This window comes from Pteropus vampyrus, unplaced genomic scaffold (genome assembly GCF_000151845.1).
Source record: "Pteropus vampyrus isolate Shadow unplaced genomic scaffold, Pvam_2.0 Scaffold86, whole genome shotgun sequence".
NCBI classification, from domain to species: Eukaryota; Metazoa; Chordata; class Mammalia; order Chiroptera; family Pteropodidae; genus Pteropus; species Pteropus vampyrus.
The window spans coordinates 816,348-831,976 of NW_011888867.1; the positions used below are offsets into that span (position 1 = coordinate 816,348).

Below are 15,629 nucleotides of genomic sequence, written 5' to 3' on the forward strand. Positions count from 1 at the left end.
TGGACCAGAGCCAGCAACAGCAGGGCAAGACCTTCCCCTCATATCTCTCTGGAACCACCCTTTTTCCATCTTCCACTTTTAAGGATCTCCACAGATAGCCAAAGGAGATAAGACTGTAGGGTCATCTTTTGTTATAAATAACACTTTATTTTTGTTCCCAGTCCTGAAATAGCTCCAAATAAATAATGAGGAAAAAGATATCCTTTGTTATTTATAACAAACCCCTTTCCACCACACCTGAGTTTATGTCCATGGGGTGATTTTTAGAAAGCCCCTTGGTAACCACAGGATGAGGGCTGGTTGCTAGGGGAACCAGTTGAGAGAGTTGGAACTTTCGGCCCCCACCCCTGACCTGGGAATGGAGAGGGGCTAGAGGTTGAATCACTTGCCAATGGCCAGTGATAACATAGGTCATCAGTCATGCCTGTGTAATGGAGCCTCCATAAAAGTCCCTGACATATGGGGTTTAGAGAGCTCGGGTTGGTAAGCTCATGAGGGTGCTGGGAGAAAGGCCCACCCGGAGGAGGCATGAAGGGCTCTGCTCCCCTTCCCATGTACCTTGCCCTGTGCATCGGCCATTTAGCTATTCCAGAGTTGTACCCTTTTATAATAAACCAACAATCTAATAAGTAAACTGTTTTTCTGAATTCTGTGAGCCGCTGTAGCAAATTATCAAACCCAAGGAGGAGGGTCATGAGAACCTCCCATTCATAGCCAGTTCACCTGGCCTTGTAGTTGGCATCTGAGAGGGGAGGGGAATAGTCTTGTAGGACAGTCCTTAACCTCTGGGATCTGATGCTGTCCCCAGGTAGGTAGTGTCAGAATTGAGTTACAGTGTGGGACACCCTGCTGGTTTTGCAGAATTGCTTAGCATCGGAAAAACACCCACATATTTGATGACTAGATGTGTCCAAAGTGAAGTATTGGGAGTAATAGCAGAGTAGAGAAAAACAAGATGATAGGCTCAGACCTTTAAAGAAAAAAAAAATTCCCAGGACCTCAGTAAACTGATAAAGAACATGGACAGTCTATAGAGTTGGTCCACTAAAATGAATGCTCCCTGCGGGCACGAATTTTCATTTATTTTGTTCTCTGGTGTATCTCCAGCACCTAAAACGGAGAAGACTTTAAATAAGTAATTGGTGAGTGAAGAGAAATTAATGAATTTATGACAAATATTCAACCACTGTAGTAGTCAAAGATCTCATTAAAATACTGGCTATAGTAAGACTTCTCTAGTCTCAAAATGGCAGAGGTTTTTAAAGGTTACAGTTCCCAGTGTTAACAAAAGTACAGTGAAAAGGGTGTTTGCATATTGCTCATAGAAATACGGGTAATGCAGATGTGTTAACTAACCTTATTGTAGTAGTCATTTTGCAGTATATACATATATCAAATCATGTCATATGCCTTAAATTTATGCAATATTGTTTGTCAGTTTTATCTCTATAAAGCTGGGAGGAAAATACAGATAATGCTGAAGGATATTTGGGAAGGGGACATTTTTTAAAATCGCATACATAGAAAAATACTGAGAGGAATGGGGGTGGCAATCAGGAAATAGATTTATTGAGCACTTATCTGTGTGCCAGGTTCTATAAAAATCACATTTTTATTTAATCTTCATAATAATCCTGTGGTACAAATATTAACCTTATTTACAGATAAAGAAACAGGCTCAGAGAGAATAAGCCACTTAGAATCACAGTCTCCATGAAGATAATCATAATTAAAAATGTATGTGGCAGACACTGCTCTAAGTGTCTTATTTCTGCATGTGGTCATTCACCTGCAAGTCCTGTGACATGTAGGTGTTGCTCTCTGTGCTTTATAGATGGGAAGTGGATTAAGTGATTTCCCTGTAACCTAATAAGTGTCTAAGGCAGGATTCAGACCAGGCTCTCAGATGCCAGGCCTGCACCCTAGGTGCCAAGCCCGGGGCTGCTGCCCCTGACCCCACATTGCGGCCCCCACGTGCATAGCCCCCACGTGCACGGAACACTCCCAGAGCTTTGGATTCGGGGACCATGGGTGGTTTATTTTCTTTTATTCTATGTACCACATTTTCTGTTATGGTTAAGCATTATTATCACTTACTAACCATTTAAAGCTACTTATTGTCTGGATACTAAAAATAGAACTAAAATTCGAAATAAACTATTTGAAAAAGCTTTGCAGAGAACTTTAGAGGAAAAAAAAACAAAAACCGCCAGTATGTGGAAGTTATTTCCTAACCTAAATATTTTACTTTTTTAGCTTTCCATTTCCTAGAAATGTATGTTCGATGTGATCATCAAAATAGAACTCTGCCGTACTTAAAATGTATAAGAATGAAAAAATAAAACTATGGGTAAAATTCCGAATGTGACCTGAGAAGTCCAAATGGATAAAAAGAGCAGCTAATATAGGCAGGTGTCTCATCATATGATAAAAGTATGGGGAGGTTGAACTTCACATAAATAAGACTGAGGTTCTTTTTGTTGTTTTTGGTTTTGGTTAGATGTGGCCCCATGGTGTTGGATGCTTTAATCAAAATTAAGAATGAAATCGATTCTACCTTGACCTTCCGAAGATCATGCAGAGAAGGTAAGCATTTCCTTCCCTAGTAGGTCCCAGACACGTATGTTCTGGTTCTCAAGAGGCCTGGGCTGGCCAGAACTGATGGAAACACCGAGACAACAGCTGCAGTGCTCTGCAAGGTGACCTTGCTGTGTACTTTCTTTTCTTGGGTAAATGTGTCAGAAATTGGCACTGTGGTACAAGTTCTGGTTTCTGAGTTTACTTCCCTTCAGGAGCTTCCTGTCACATGGCTGCTGCATCTAGCAGTCCCTGAGAGCTGCTGTTCCTTTCGAGGACCAGCTCAGGTCAGCTGGCTGGCCACCTCCGCACTACTGAGCTCATTTATTACCAGGGCAGCAGAGAGTGTCTAGCTGGTGCTTACGCACACTTAACATTCATCCCTCCCGCTCCCAGCATTGCGTGGGCACAGAGCAAGTGCTCAGTAGGAATGTTCTAGATGGGAACAGTATTTCCCACAGTATGCTGCTAGTGCCACCTGAGCTGATTTCAGGCAATTTGCAAACCAGCATCTTTTACTTTAGTACCTATGCATTTATTTTACATATTAGAAAAATATAATGACTACTGACAGTGTAACGGTGAAAATTGGTTTTTAAATATGAATTTAAGTGAAAATAATATATTTAAAGAAAACTCATAAAGAACATTCAAGTGGTTCTCAGAGGTGGCAAAAGTCACACAGGCACCATGAAGGCGGACTGGCCCTGATGGCCATGAACACAGTGTGTGCCAGGCTGATTCTGTGCACTTTACGTGAGAGAGACAGGTGCTATTGTTATTTACACTCAATGTACAAATGAAGAAACTGAGGCCCAGGGAGGTGAAGGACTTTGAAAAGGACACATAGATAGTGAATTGGAGTCAGCCAGAGTTGTCAGGTTCCATAACTGCACTTGCAGGCAGCGCGGTCTGGCCAGGCTTGGGAAACCCGGGACGAACCCCAAACAGCGTAGCCTGGGCCGAGACCAAGGGCTGGGGTTGACTATCTTCCTAAAATAACCTCCCGTGAAAGGAAAAGTCACTATAGATTATGGTCCATCGCTTTTCATGTTCTGCTGTGCATGTCGAGCCTTTAAAGGCCTATTCCTAAAACATCTGTTTTGACTCAGCTAATCTTACAGGATTGGATCAAATGTTGACAGATACTGTGGTAGTTTAGCTGAGTCCTGCTGTTCAGGGAACATTCTGCTGTGATTAAACACCAACCTTCTCCCACTTAAGTCCTGGCAACACACGAAATATAGATGCTTTTCAGTAACCTTTCCCCATAAGACTCTTTCAGAGCCAAGAACATAAGGTGCAGCCCATCTGGACTTAAATATATCAGGCGGAATGACAGCTTTGCCACTCCTTTTTGTTATTCTATTGTTTGTTAGGAGAATTTCCAGGGGAGTCTTTTAAAGAGAATCTTAAGAGAAGATTCATTGGATTTATTTTTTAAATCGTACACCATTTCTTATAAAGGCACACTGCTCTGGTTGAATGCCAGGCATACGTAAATATGTTGGTAATACTTGTCTCTTGAGGAACTTTGGGAGTATTTGCTTAAGACAGTTCTCTTATACTCTTATTAAGATTTACAGGAAGGGCAGAGTCTTAGAAAAGTGATAACCCAGTGCAAGTTTCACAAGCAATCACATTTCTCTGGCCTAATCTTCAAAAAACCACTTCAGAGAAGTGGTACCAGAGGTTGAGATTGCATAGTCATATTTAAACTCAGAAATACCTAGGACATAAGTCCAGGCTAAGAAAATTCTCATTTCAGTTCCTCGGTCAGCACCCTATTTTTTCTTGGTTTACTTTGCTTTTCTTTGGTTTCACATTAGCTCATTCTTCTTTGAAAAGTCAGTGCTCAGGCAGTTTTTGTGGGTTTCATATGCCCAGGGCAACCACTAGGATGCTTGTTTTGTGGAGACAATAGAAGAGCTGCCTCCGGATAACCCGTATCCAGGCCTCAGCCCGAACCCCGTTTCCGGTTTGCCTTGAGCGTACTCGCTAGAGCTTGCAGCTGGCTGCAGCGCTTCCCCCAAGATGACTCGCGGAATTCAGCTCTATGTACTGACCGCCTTTGGAAACAAATGACATCATTGTATTTATAGCGTTCTGTTTTTAGTAGTTCGATCGCTGAAAATGTCAAATTCTAGGAAATGTAGCATTCCTGCATATGAGTTAAATGAACGTTGGCAGCAAACTGCAGTTTTTTTTTTTTTCTAAACGGGAAAAGGGTTATGATGACAAAGACAATTTTGGGGGGTTTTTTGGTTTTGATTTTTTTTTTTTAATTGCAGTCGACATTCACTATTATTTTATATTAGTCACAGGTGCACGGCGTAGTGGTTAAACATTTGTATAATTTATGAAATGAACCCCAGTCATCCTACAACCGACCTGGCACCGTACATAGTTATTACAATATTATTGACTATATTCCCTATGCTATATTTTACATTCCTGTGACTACTTTGTAACTACTAATATGTAATTCTAAATCCCTTCACCTTTTTCACCCAGCCCCTCCTCAGCCCCCTCCCATCTGGTAACCATAAGATTGTTCTCTGTATCTATGAGTCTGTTTGTTTTGTTGTTTATATTGTCCTTTAAATTCCACATATGAGATCGTATGATACTTGTCTTTCTCTGTCTGACTTATTTCACTCAGCGTAATACCCTCTAAGTCCATCATGTTAAGATGCCGATGACAACGTTGATTTGCTTTTGGGTATTGTGTCTGTTAGAGTTGGAGTTCAAATAACGGTGACTTTAAAAAAAAAAACGGGCTGATTTTTCTCTCAAAATACATGAAGCACGGAGTTAGGGCTGGTGTTGGGAACTCCGTGATGCCAGCAGCATCCCAGGCTCCTTCTGTCCTTCTCCAGTGCTGTACAACCTCCGGTGGCCTCACGATCACAAAATGGTTTTTGGAACTACAGCTGTTAGATCTGTATTCTAGGCAAGAAGGAGGGAGAGAAGAGAAGGCAGCAGGCCCCTCTGCCACATGTATTGCCTGTCAGTGCTGCTCCCGATGGTAGAGTAACAACAATCCGGAAAAAAAGAATTCAAAGTTGGTGACTCTGAATCTGGGTAAGGAAGTGTTAAGTATATTTTCTCTCTCAGGGATCTGTGGCTCTTGTGCAATGAACATCAATGGAGGCAACACGCTGGCTTGCACCAAAAGGATCGACACCAACCTCAACAAAGTCTCAAAAATCTACCCTCTTCCACATATGTATGTGATAAAAGATCTTGTTCCTGTGAGTGTCTGCATCCCTCCCATCCTCCCTCCCCACCCCTTATTTTTTTGCAGGGGGAGAGGTATATGCACGTTATGCTATTCGTTCTCGAGGGCAGGCCTTTTTCCTGTCTGGGTTTAACTAAGCAATTTGAATGTTGGAAGATAAACACTCCTAGAGCATCCTCTGGCAGCTCATCTGGTGAAGACTGGAAATAAGAGGGCACAGAACTAGAATAATTACAAAGAGTTCATGTGGACAATAACCAATTGGGAAAGCAGCAGTCACTGTGCTCTAAACCCCTACCTCCTTGCCTTTGACCACGTTCACTGACGAGGTGTTTTCCCAGGGCAGGTGGGATTGGAGGGGTTCTCAAGGGGGCGAAGCAGAGATTTCCTAACCACACTTAACATTGTGACCTTTTCTCCTTTCAGAATCTTTGCCCATGTCCCTGCCAAAGGCAGAGAGTCTGACTTCTGACTGTCATAGGACAGAAAAGTAGACTGTGTCCAAGAAGTGGGGTAAAGAAGAAAGCTAGGGGGTAATGGTGGAATCTGACCCTTTTCTTTTTCCTCTTAACCTCAGGATTTGAGCAACTTCTATGCTCAGTACAAATCCATTGAGCCTTATTTGAAGAAGAAGGATGAATCCCAGGAAGGCAAGCAGCAGTATCTGCAGTCCATAGAAGAGCGGGAGAAACTGGTCATTACCCCATTTGTTGTCTTGATTTGAGGACTCTCATTGCAAAGATGTTTGCCGGGAACTGTGGGTTGAAGAGATGAGTGGGAGGTAGCAGCATGAGATAATGCAGACCGTTTAGCATATTCTGGAAGGGAACTTCAGAAGCATCTGTCCAAGGGTGAGACACCCACCCTCTCAGGCGGGGTGGGCAGTATGAACACGGGAAGAACCTAGAGGGGGAGCAGGGAGCTGGAGTGGTGCCCTGCCCTAAGGGACAGATCGTGACCATGTTGCCAGATATTTGTCTTTTTCCAAGGAAACCAATGTGTGACCTGCCCCCTCTATGAAAGATGGCAGCTAAATCAGAGTTGCTCTTTACCACTAGGCAAATAAAACACATGCTAGCCATTTGGGTCCTGCTGTCACCACCCTAGTTCTTAGATGGGAGTGAAAGAGTTAATGGGAGAACTGGGACTAGAATTTTGATGTTCTTTGCTGACACCATGCGTCTGTGACTGCCTTCTCTGTTGGAGTTTCACTTCCTTGTAGACAGGCTAGAAAGTCCTTGAAAGTGAAGGCGTCATTACCAAGTTTTTAGTCTCCTCTTGCACTGCTTTTACCTACTCTAAGAAGTCTCTGATTTGCACACTCACTCCCTACACTCTTAGTGTCCTTATGGAGCGGAAGAGGTGAGAAGGGGACCAAATGGAAGTGGGTCCCAACCACCTGCCTGCACAAGGCCGAGGACTTGTGCTGTCTGACGGTCACCGCTTCATGTGTTCCTCCAACACAGCACTTACCCAAGAGAATCACTTACGTTCCGGCCCCTGAGCAGACAGCACACGGCAAGGGTGGGGGCTGTGCCTTCTCTCTGGATCGTGTTATTCTAGCTCACACTTTGCTTCCATATGCACCATGTATTAACCATTCCCATGGTTATGGAGCAGTGAGGTTATTTACAATTTTTTACTGTTAAAAATAAGTCTAGGTAAACATCTTTATTCTCCAGGTTCTATTCAGAAAATTCTAATTCCTTGTTACAGATTTTTCGACAAGTAGACTAAAGAATGTGACAGTCATTAAGGCTCTTCGCTTCAACGGTCTTATGCTTTCTAGGCCAGTGGGGCCAGTTTACACTAGTTGTCTGCCTGAACAAAACAGATTTGTCAAAGACTCATGGTTATAGTCATGACCATCAACTCTGTGTCATCTGTCGTCAGCTGCCACTTCAGATGTCAACGTGCCCCTCTTTTGCAGCTTTTAATCAGTTTCTGTTGTTCCCAAAATCTGACAGTCCAGTTTAATCGAACCAGTCAGGCAGATAAAGGCAGAGTAGCTGGTGTTAAGGAGCAGGGATTCCAGAGTCAGGCCACCTGGGGTCCCATCCCAGCTCTGCTACTTGCAGCTGTGTGACCCTGAGCAAACGCCCTAACCTCTCTGAGCATCAGTTCCTTACCTATATAGGAATCTAATAGTACTCGCCCCATAGGATTATCGATTATCAATAATCAAGGATTATTGATTATTGAAGTCAGTAAAGCGCCAGTGCTCAGCGCACGCTGGCTCTTATTTAAGACGATGTTCTTGTTGAAAATCTGAAGTCTCTTCTGCTGGGCCCGGGCGGAAGCTGCTGTAGACTGCTAGCTGCCTTGGAACCTGGGGCCTTTCTAGTCTCTCTCAGACTGCATTCTAGGTGGTAAGTTTTTACATAAGTGAAGGGTTCTCGATTAAAGGATAAGTACATGGTACTTGGACTTAAGAACCCTGGGCTATAATCCAGCAGATGTTTACATTTCAGTTCCAAGATCTTTTTTATAAATCTGGTAAATCTGTGCAAACCACTCTTAGGACTTTGCCAAGAAAACTCACATGCAAGTAGGCGCTTTGTTCATGCACCGACCCCAGACATCACATTCAGTCAACTAAGGACGTGACAGGCTCTTCAGTCGCCTGGTCCAGACCACCTGTCTTTTCTCCCCACGCAGGATGGGCTCTACGAGTGCATCCTCTGCGCCTGCTGCAGCACCAGCTGCCCTAGCTACTGGTGGAATGGAGACAAGTATTTGGGGCCTGCGGTTCTTATGCAGGTAAGGTGCCCCGTCATTGCTTTAAGAGACGTGTAAACTCTTAAAGCAATCCCAGAAATCCCAGAGGACAACATATCGTTGGAGACCAGACATTCTGAGGGGCAACGGCTTCCTTCGTTTGCGTCCATTATGTAGGGTCACTGTTGCATTGTCTTCACTTGGCTTTCAGTAAATCTAGGGCTTCATCCGGAGATGCCTTCGTTACACTGTGGTGAGGGCCACGCCCAGGTGGTGGCATCCTGGTCAGCAAACCATGCCTTGCAGATGTTTAAATGTGTTTCCTCTACAGCTGACTCTACCTACCCACTTGCCCACTGAGCCCAGACTCATCCGTCATGGTTCCCCATCTCCCTCTCACAGGGATTTTTAACGTACAAGCAGTGGGGAGAGAAGGGTCTTTGAGGGGCGACCGCCCAGCTGTCAGGTTGGAGGGTGTTCCCAGGCTAAGGGAAGCCTGGGGCAGCAGGCGTGGGGGTCACTTAGAGCGGTGCTGCTTCTCCTCGCCTTTCGCTATGCGAACGTCACTGTCTTGTTCCCAGAAACTTACACGTTTTAGATTTGTGGTCAGTGCTTTCCACAGACTCTTAAGCAACTCACAGAAACAACTTCTATTTCTCACTTTTTCACAAAAAAAATGACATGGCTCTGTGACCATGCGGCAGTATCGATTCCCAGCCATGTTACAGATTGAATAATGAGGTGCATTCATAGTTGGCACTTGAGCCAGTGACCCAGGTTATCAGGAAACATGGATGTCCTCGGTGACACTGCCAGAGCAGACCCTGTCATCAGGAGGTCAGTCAGTTTTCAGCTGGCTGGTCACAGGCTACTGGGATGGATACACTAATTAAAGGAATCAATAAGTGGAACGAATGTTATCTCTAGACAGGTCTATTGAGTAGTCAGTTTACTCAAAGACAATGGGTAGGTGCTATGAAGACAAAGAGTCATGACACAGTCCCTTCACTAATTCATAATCTGGGTAGGAAGCGAATGAGCAACTTGAAATAATTAGAAATAATCAATCGTATTTAATTACGCTCCAGGGTACCAGGTACAGCGTGGGGATCATTTCTCAGGAGTTAAAGAGCTGGGAGCTTTTCCTTGAAAGGTGGTGAGAATTAAAGAGTGGGGAGACGCGGTGGCACAGCTGAGAGAACCCCCTTTCTTCTGCGCCCCTGGAGCTTTGAGTTGCACCAGAGAGCTGCTCTGGCCGGTTAAGCTGACAGCTCCGCTCATCAGCCTCTGGTTTCCCAGGCCTATCGCTGGTTGATTGACTCCAGAGACGACTTCACAGAGGAGCGCCTGGCCAAGCTGCAGGACCCGTTCTCTCTGTATCGCTGCCACACCATCATGAACTGCACACAGACCTGCCCCAAGGTACGTTCTGTCAGGCATGGCGTGTGCAGAGCAAACTTGGTCATTCGAGGTAGAGGGGAACCAGTTTCTTCCACACACCTCTGAGAACTTGTTTATGCTGATTTTCTGACCGTCATGATTTAGCAATAATGGTAATGTCTAATTTTGGCACCAGCGGTAGTCAGGGGAAGAGACGCTCTTTCCTGGGTATCTTTGGGCATTCAGAGAACATGGCTCAGGCCTGGGCTGGGTTGCCTGCTGCAGTGAGCCACATCAGCAGGAATAAAATAAGGTGGGGCTCTTGGCAGAGAGAGCTGACCGCTTTTAACTGTAGGGAAGTAGAGACAGAAGAGAGCCCTCAGCCCACGCCCCTGGATTTTAAAGGACCTGATTTGCATCACTCTGCTTTGGCACTGTACCGGCTGGGGAAGGAGTTTCACCCAAGGTCATGGACTTCTTCCATCCCATTTTACTTATTTGGTATTGATTCTCTTCTTTTTTTCAAGGGGCTGAATCCAGGGAAAGCTATTGCCGAAATCAAGAAAATGATGGCAACTTACAAGGAGAAGAAGGCGTCAGCTTAATTGTTCTCACACCAAACGTGACTTGCAACCAGCTCAGCTGGGCATAACTTACATCTAATTTGGGTTCTTTCAGAGGTCTTCACTGTCCATGAATACAGCATGTATAATAAAACTTTTAAGAAATAAATAAATGTTATTCTACTTTATTAACAAAAAAGCAAGCCTGTTCCTTTTACTTGCTGCAAAGGAATGTGAAGGTACCAGAAGGGAAGGAGTCCTTGTCCTTAAAAAGGAGTCAGGGTTCCAGAACTGAGCCATGCGGGGGAGGGTGCAGTGGGTACAGGCTTGGAGTTGGTGTCAGGCGAGACCTGGGGTTTGTTCCCGGCTTTGCCATTCACTGGCCGGACAACCTCGGACAAGTTCTTTCTCTTCGCCACTCCATTTGCCCATCTGTAAAACGGGAGTCATAACTGGGCCTGCCTCACACACGTGGCATGAGAATGCCCGGCACGGACTGAGTGCTCAGTGAATGCTCATCATTCACTATACAGCATCCCAGTCTCACCTTTCAATATCAGAATTGTTTAAAACCAAATCGGTCTTTTTTTATCTCACGGAGTCAAGGTTTGAGATTCTTCCAGCACAGAGCAATGACCCAGATAGCTGTGAACTCGAGTTAGCTCTGCAAATGACCTCAAAGGACCTCTCGGGGCAAGCATAGATCGCCACCATTGCTGCCTTGCCTCTGACACTTAGTACAGAAGGAATAACCCTTATGGAAGAAACAAACTGCAAAAATATGTCAAGTAAAAAGTGGAAGCCCCCCACCAAAAAACCCAAGTCCTACATCCCCTGTTAAGTTTATAATGACTTCTATGTCATTGCAAATGTGTGGCATGCATAAAACTTTTTCTCCTCAAAAATAGAATATAATCTGTTAGCAGCTTTCTATTTTTCCATTTTTGATTGTAAAATACAAAAATTTACCATCTTAGCTATTTTAAGTGTATATTTCAGTGACATTAAGTACACTTCCATGATTGTGCAACCATCGCCACCACCCATCTCCAGAACGCTTCATCTTGCAAAACTGAAAGTAACCCCATTAAACAAGAACTCATCCCCCTCTCCTAGCTCCTGGCAACCACTCTTACACTTTCTGTTTCTGTGACTTGGACTATTTTCCATTAAGTGGAGTCATACAGTATTCGTCTTTATATAACACTTATTTTCAGTTAGCATAAAGTTCTCAAGCTTCATCTATGCTGTAACGTATCAGAATTCCCTTTGAGGACGAAAATGGGGTTCTATGGAAGGTCACCTTGCAAGATGATCTGATCATAAATTCCCAAGTGGGCCAGTCATGGTGAGTAGTCACACCCCAGGCCTATAAACTTCTTCAGTAAAAGATTTATCTTTGCCTTAAGCGAAGCCCTGACCATTGTTTCTGAGCTTCTCTTCTGGGTTAACGCGCCTTTGAAAGGCCCCCTTTCAGACTCTCCTTATAAAGCCTGACCACCCTCAAGGAGAACATAACCTCCACTGTCCTTTAGTCGGATTCCTGCCTTGCTCTGTCCCACCTTCGCATCCTCTTCCTTAATGTCTCCTCCTTAATCTCAAATGCATAGAAGAAACCAAAGAAACTGTGACCTGTTTTCCTCTGAAGTGTCTATCTCAGTCTGAGATCTTGTTTCCAGGAGTATCATCTGTTGGACTCAAAACAATTCTCTACAGGTTTGGACATTCTTACATGGACACCTTCCTTTTTAAAGCTGAATAATATTCCATTGTGTGTGTGTGTGTGTGTGTGTGCGCGCGCGCGTGTGTGTGTATGTATATATATATACACATCACATTTTGTTTATCTGTTCAGTCAATGGATGTGTGTTTATAAAATGTGTTTTCTACCTTGGCCTTTTTAACCACTGGTTAAGTGCTCTGTGGTGTGTATACACAACTTATTTAACCATCTCCCTGCTGTTTCACATTCAGATGGGCCCTATTTTCACTCAGGAATATCCCAAGTCTGCTTTTTAAGTTGTAGCAGTGATATATCATCCAGGAAACAAAGGCTTCCTGTGTCATAAGGCAGGGGGCTAAGAAAAATGTCTGAATTACTGAGGATGAACCTTAATGAGCATGTCTGGCTTTTAAAAGAGCCGATTCAAAGGCACTGCTCTCCAGCATTTTGAGTGCTTATGTAAAGATGAACAAGATTTGTTCCCTGCCACCTAGGAGCCAAGGTCACTAAGAAAAAAGGAGTGAGCATTGAATTACTAGAAATTCAGAGAGCAGGGTCTTTGCCCTTAGGTATAACATCTCAGAATTCTCTACCACCTCAGTAAGACTACACAGCACGCAGTCCTCAAGTGTTCAAATTCAGAAGAGAGAACTGAAAAAGCCTCAGGCAGACCCCGTGTCATGTGTATGGAAGGCAGTAGGGCAAAAGCTACACCTCGCTGATTTCTGTCAGCCGCAGAAAGATCACATTCCTTGGATTCATAGATAATATGACTTGGCTCTAGATCTGTAGGGAAAGTCGGGGTTTTCTCATGAAGAATTCAATGGCTTGTAAAGAGACTTTCGCATCCCCAACCACTGATAAGAGATGTAGCTGGGGTGATGCCACTTCAAAGCGGCTTCATTAGATGTCAAGTTTGCAACTGTAGGTCACTCTCACTCCATTTAAACTCCAGCAAAATTGAAACATGTTATCAACCGAGAGTTTAATTAACTGCCTGTTTAATCTTTCATTGGATTGCAGGCAAATGTTCTATTTCGACTGTCATAAAGACTCTTCTAATAAAACTGCCAACCTGACCAGAAAGACAGCATTTTATCCTTTATGCTATTTCCAGTGTCCTGTGTTCAGACAACGTACCTTCACACAAAAGTAATCCTATGGAATGCTTCGAGTCTCTCATATTAAAGCCAGGCATCTCTTCCTACCTGGCCCTTGGGCAAGTTGCTGAACCTGTGTGCCTCTGTTTTCCTATCTGTAAAGTGGGAATTAATAACATTCACCTCTCAGAATCGTGGTTGAAATCTAAATAAAAATAAATGCGAGTTGGCATCAAACAAAACCAAAAAATGCACATACGTAACATGACGAAATCCTTTCACAGGGTACAGGTATATCAAATCATCATGGCATACACTTTAAACATCTTAAAATTTTATTTGTCAATCATACCTCATAAAGCTGAAAGTTTTAAATAAATAAATACTTCACATATTAATTTTCAAAAAAATAAGTGCGAAAAGCACCTAGCCTGCAATAGAACAAGTGCTCCATAAAACTCAGTTTAATTGCTTTGTCTCAAATACCTACTGTGTGAAAAGCCTTCTGCTGAAGGCTGTGGGTGTACAAAGGAGATTAATTCCCAGCCCTCTGGACTTGACAATTTGCTATATTTTTGGCACGACTGGCCAGTGTTAGAAAACTCCTGCTCGGAAGATGATTTTTTTCTGTGCAAGGCTATAATAATGTTCATTTTTCATCTCTCAGAGCACAGGGACTGCTCAGTGCAGGGAGGGAGTGCCACCGACTGACTGCCTTCTCTTCTGGCCCCTTCTCTTCCTTGCCCAGGAAACTACGAGGCAAATTGCTGAAACTCCACTTTATGTGTCTAGACAGCCATAAACTGGTCATGGGGTTTGTCACTAGGTAAGAAATCCCCTTTGGTTGCAAAAAAAATCTAGTGAAATCTCGAGAAATCGAGAAGTGAAGCAATACTCTAGAATAAGCCAGTCCAAATTAGTGACTTCTCAAGCCTTTTGCCCGGCATATTATGTCCTTCCCATGCGCCGCCAAGGGAGCAGCAGCCCTGGAAGGGAAGTTCTTCCATTGGTCCTGACCCACAGGTGACTGGAACCCAGCCCACAGACCGCCCGATCACCACACAGTGAGAGCTACTTCCGCAGAGGTAACCTCAACAGACAGCAGGGCTTCCACATCCTCTGCGGTTTGGAAGAAAGCTTCCTCTGGCCTCCTGCCCCATCAAGGTGATGGATGGGCTGAGGGGCAGGACTAGCTCCTTCTCAGATGGCTGGAAAGATAGAGCCTCTTGAATGCCAAGCAGTATTAACAGTGCGAAGAATGAGGGGACCAGGCTTATGATGCAGTCCCCAAGCCCACTGCTTTTATGAATCTTCTAGCCCAGTGCCAGGATCTAAAGAAAGTAATTGGCTCTACCAAGCACCTGCTGCATTACTTCATCCTCGCTACAGTTTTCATTTTACCAGTGAAGAGAGAGGCTCAAAGAGGGAGGTGACCTTTTTAGGCTCACACAGCCAGAAAGCAGCTGATGCACATCCAAACCTAGATCTCTCCAGCGCCAGAGCTCAGCCCTTTGCCACTGTACCACACTGCCTCTTGGCAAGGCCATCTGAGCAAGCCATTCTCCTAAGCCCAATCATCCTGCCTGCTGTGGGGATCTGGGTTCCCCTGGTTAAGTGGTCTGCCAAGCATTGGGCTAAGCTCTGGGGAAGGAAATTGGAACTCTGAGAAGGTAAATAGATTGTCCCCACTGAAAATGTCATCTGCAGATGAAACAGGTCTTCTACATAAAATGAGTGAAGCCCATTCAGATCATTCCACCACTCCCACCGCGCCCCGGGTGGTCAACCTGGTCCACCAGCAGCCTTCCCCAGCTCAGTAAACAGCTCCTCTGTCCCTCAGCTGCTCAATCCAAAAACCTGGGAGCCATCTTTGATTCTACACATTCCTGCACCTCCACATCCCACCCATCGGCAAGTCCTGCCGACATTTATTCCTTTCCCAAATTTATTTACTGAGTCCTCGATATGTATCAGGTACGGTCAAAGACTTCCCTGCTTCCCTTTCTACCATTCCTCTCTATCACAGCTCTGTCTCCTTCCAGGAATTTCCTCAATAGGTTATTGTGGGAGTTTTCCTTGGCTTGCCTTTGGTTACTTTCACATGCTTCGTTCACCCTTTTCTTCCCAGCTCCTAGAACAGTACCCAGCACTCCATAAATTCATAGTGGATGAATGACAGTGGATCGGGCCCAGTCCTATCTTTGGCCTGCTGTGATCCTTCCCTGGTTTGCCCCAGAGCCTGGGGTCTCTGATCCACCCTCCACCCTTAGGAGTCCTTAGTCCAAATGCCACTGACCCTGGGATCAAGAGAACACTGTCTGTTCCTG

The 15,629-nt window shown here is 44.4% G+C and overlaps 1 protein-coding gene across 1 annotated transcript in view; it reads left to right on the forward strand.

Moving 5' to 3' along the window:
- Positions 1–10,678, forward strand: part of SDHB (succinate dehydrogenase complex iron sulfur subunit B) — a 19,404-nt gene extending 8,726 nt beyond the window's left edge. The window contains exons 3-8 of the mRNA XM_011363481.2: positions 2,501–2,586; positions 5,695–5,831; positions 6,396–6,512; positions 8,477–8,578; positions 9,836–9,958; positions 10,444–10,678. Coding sequence (XP_011361783.1) covers positions 2,501–2,586; positions 5,695–5,831; positions 6,396–6,512; positions 8,477–8,578; positions 9,836–9,958; positions 10,444–10,521 — 643 coding nt within the window. The 3' untranslated portion in view covers positions 10,522–10,678. The remainder of the gene's footprint in view (positions 1–2,500; positions 2,587–5,694; positions 5,832–6,395; positions 6,513–8,476; positions 8,579–9,835; positions 9,959–10,443) is intronic.
- Positions 10,679–15,629: the final 4,951 nt, after the last annotated feature.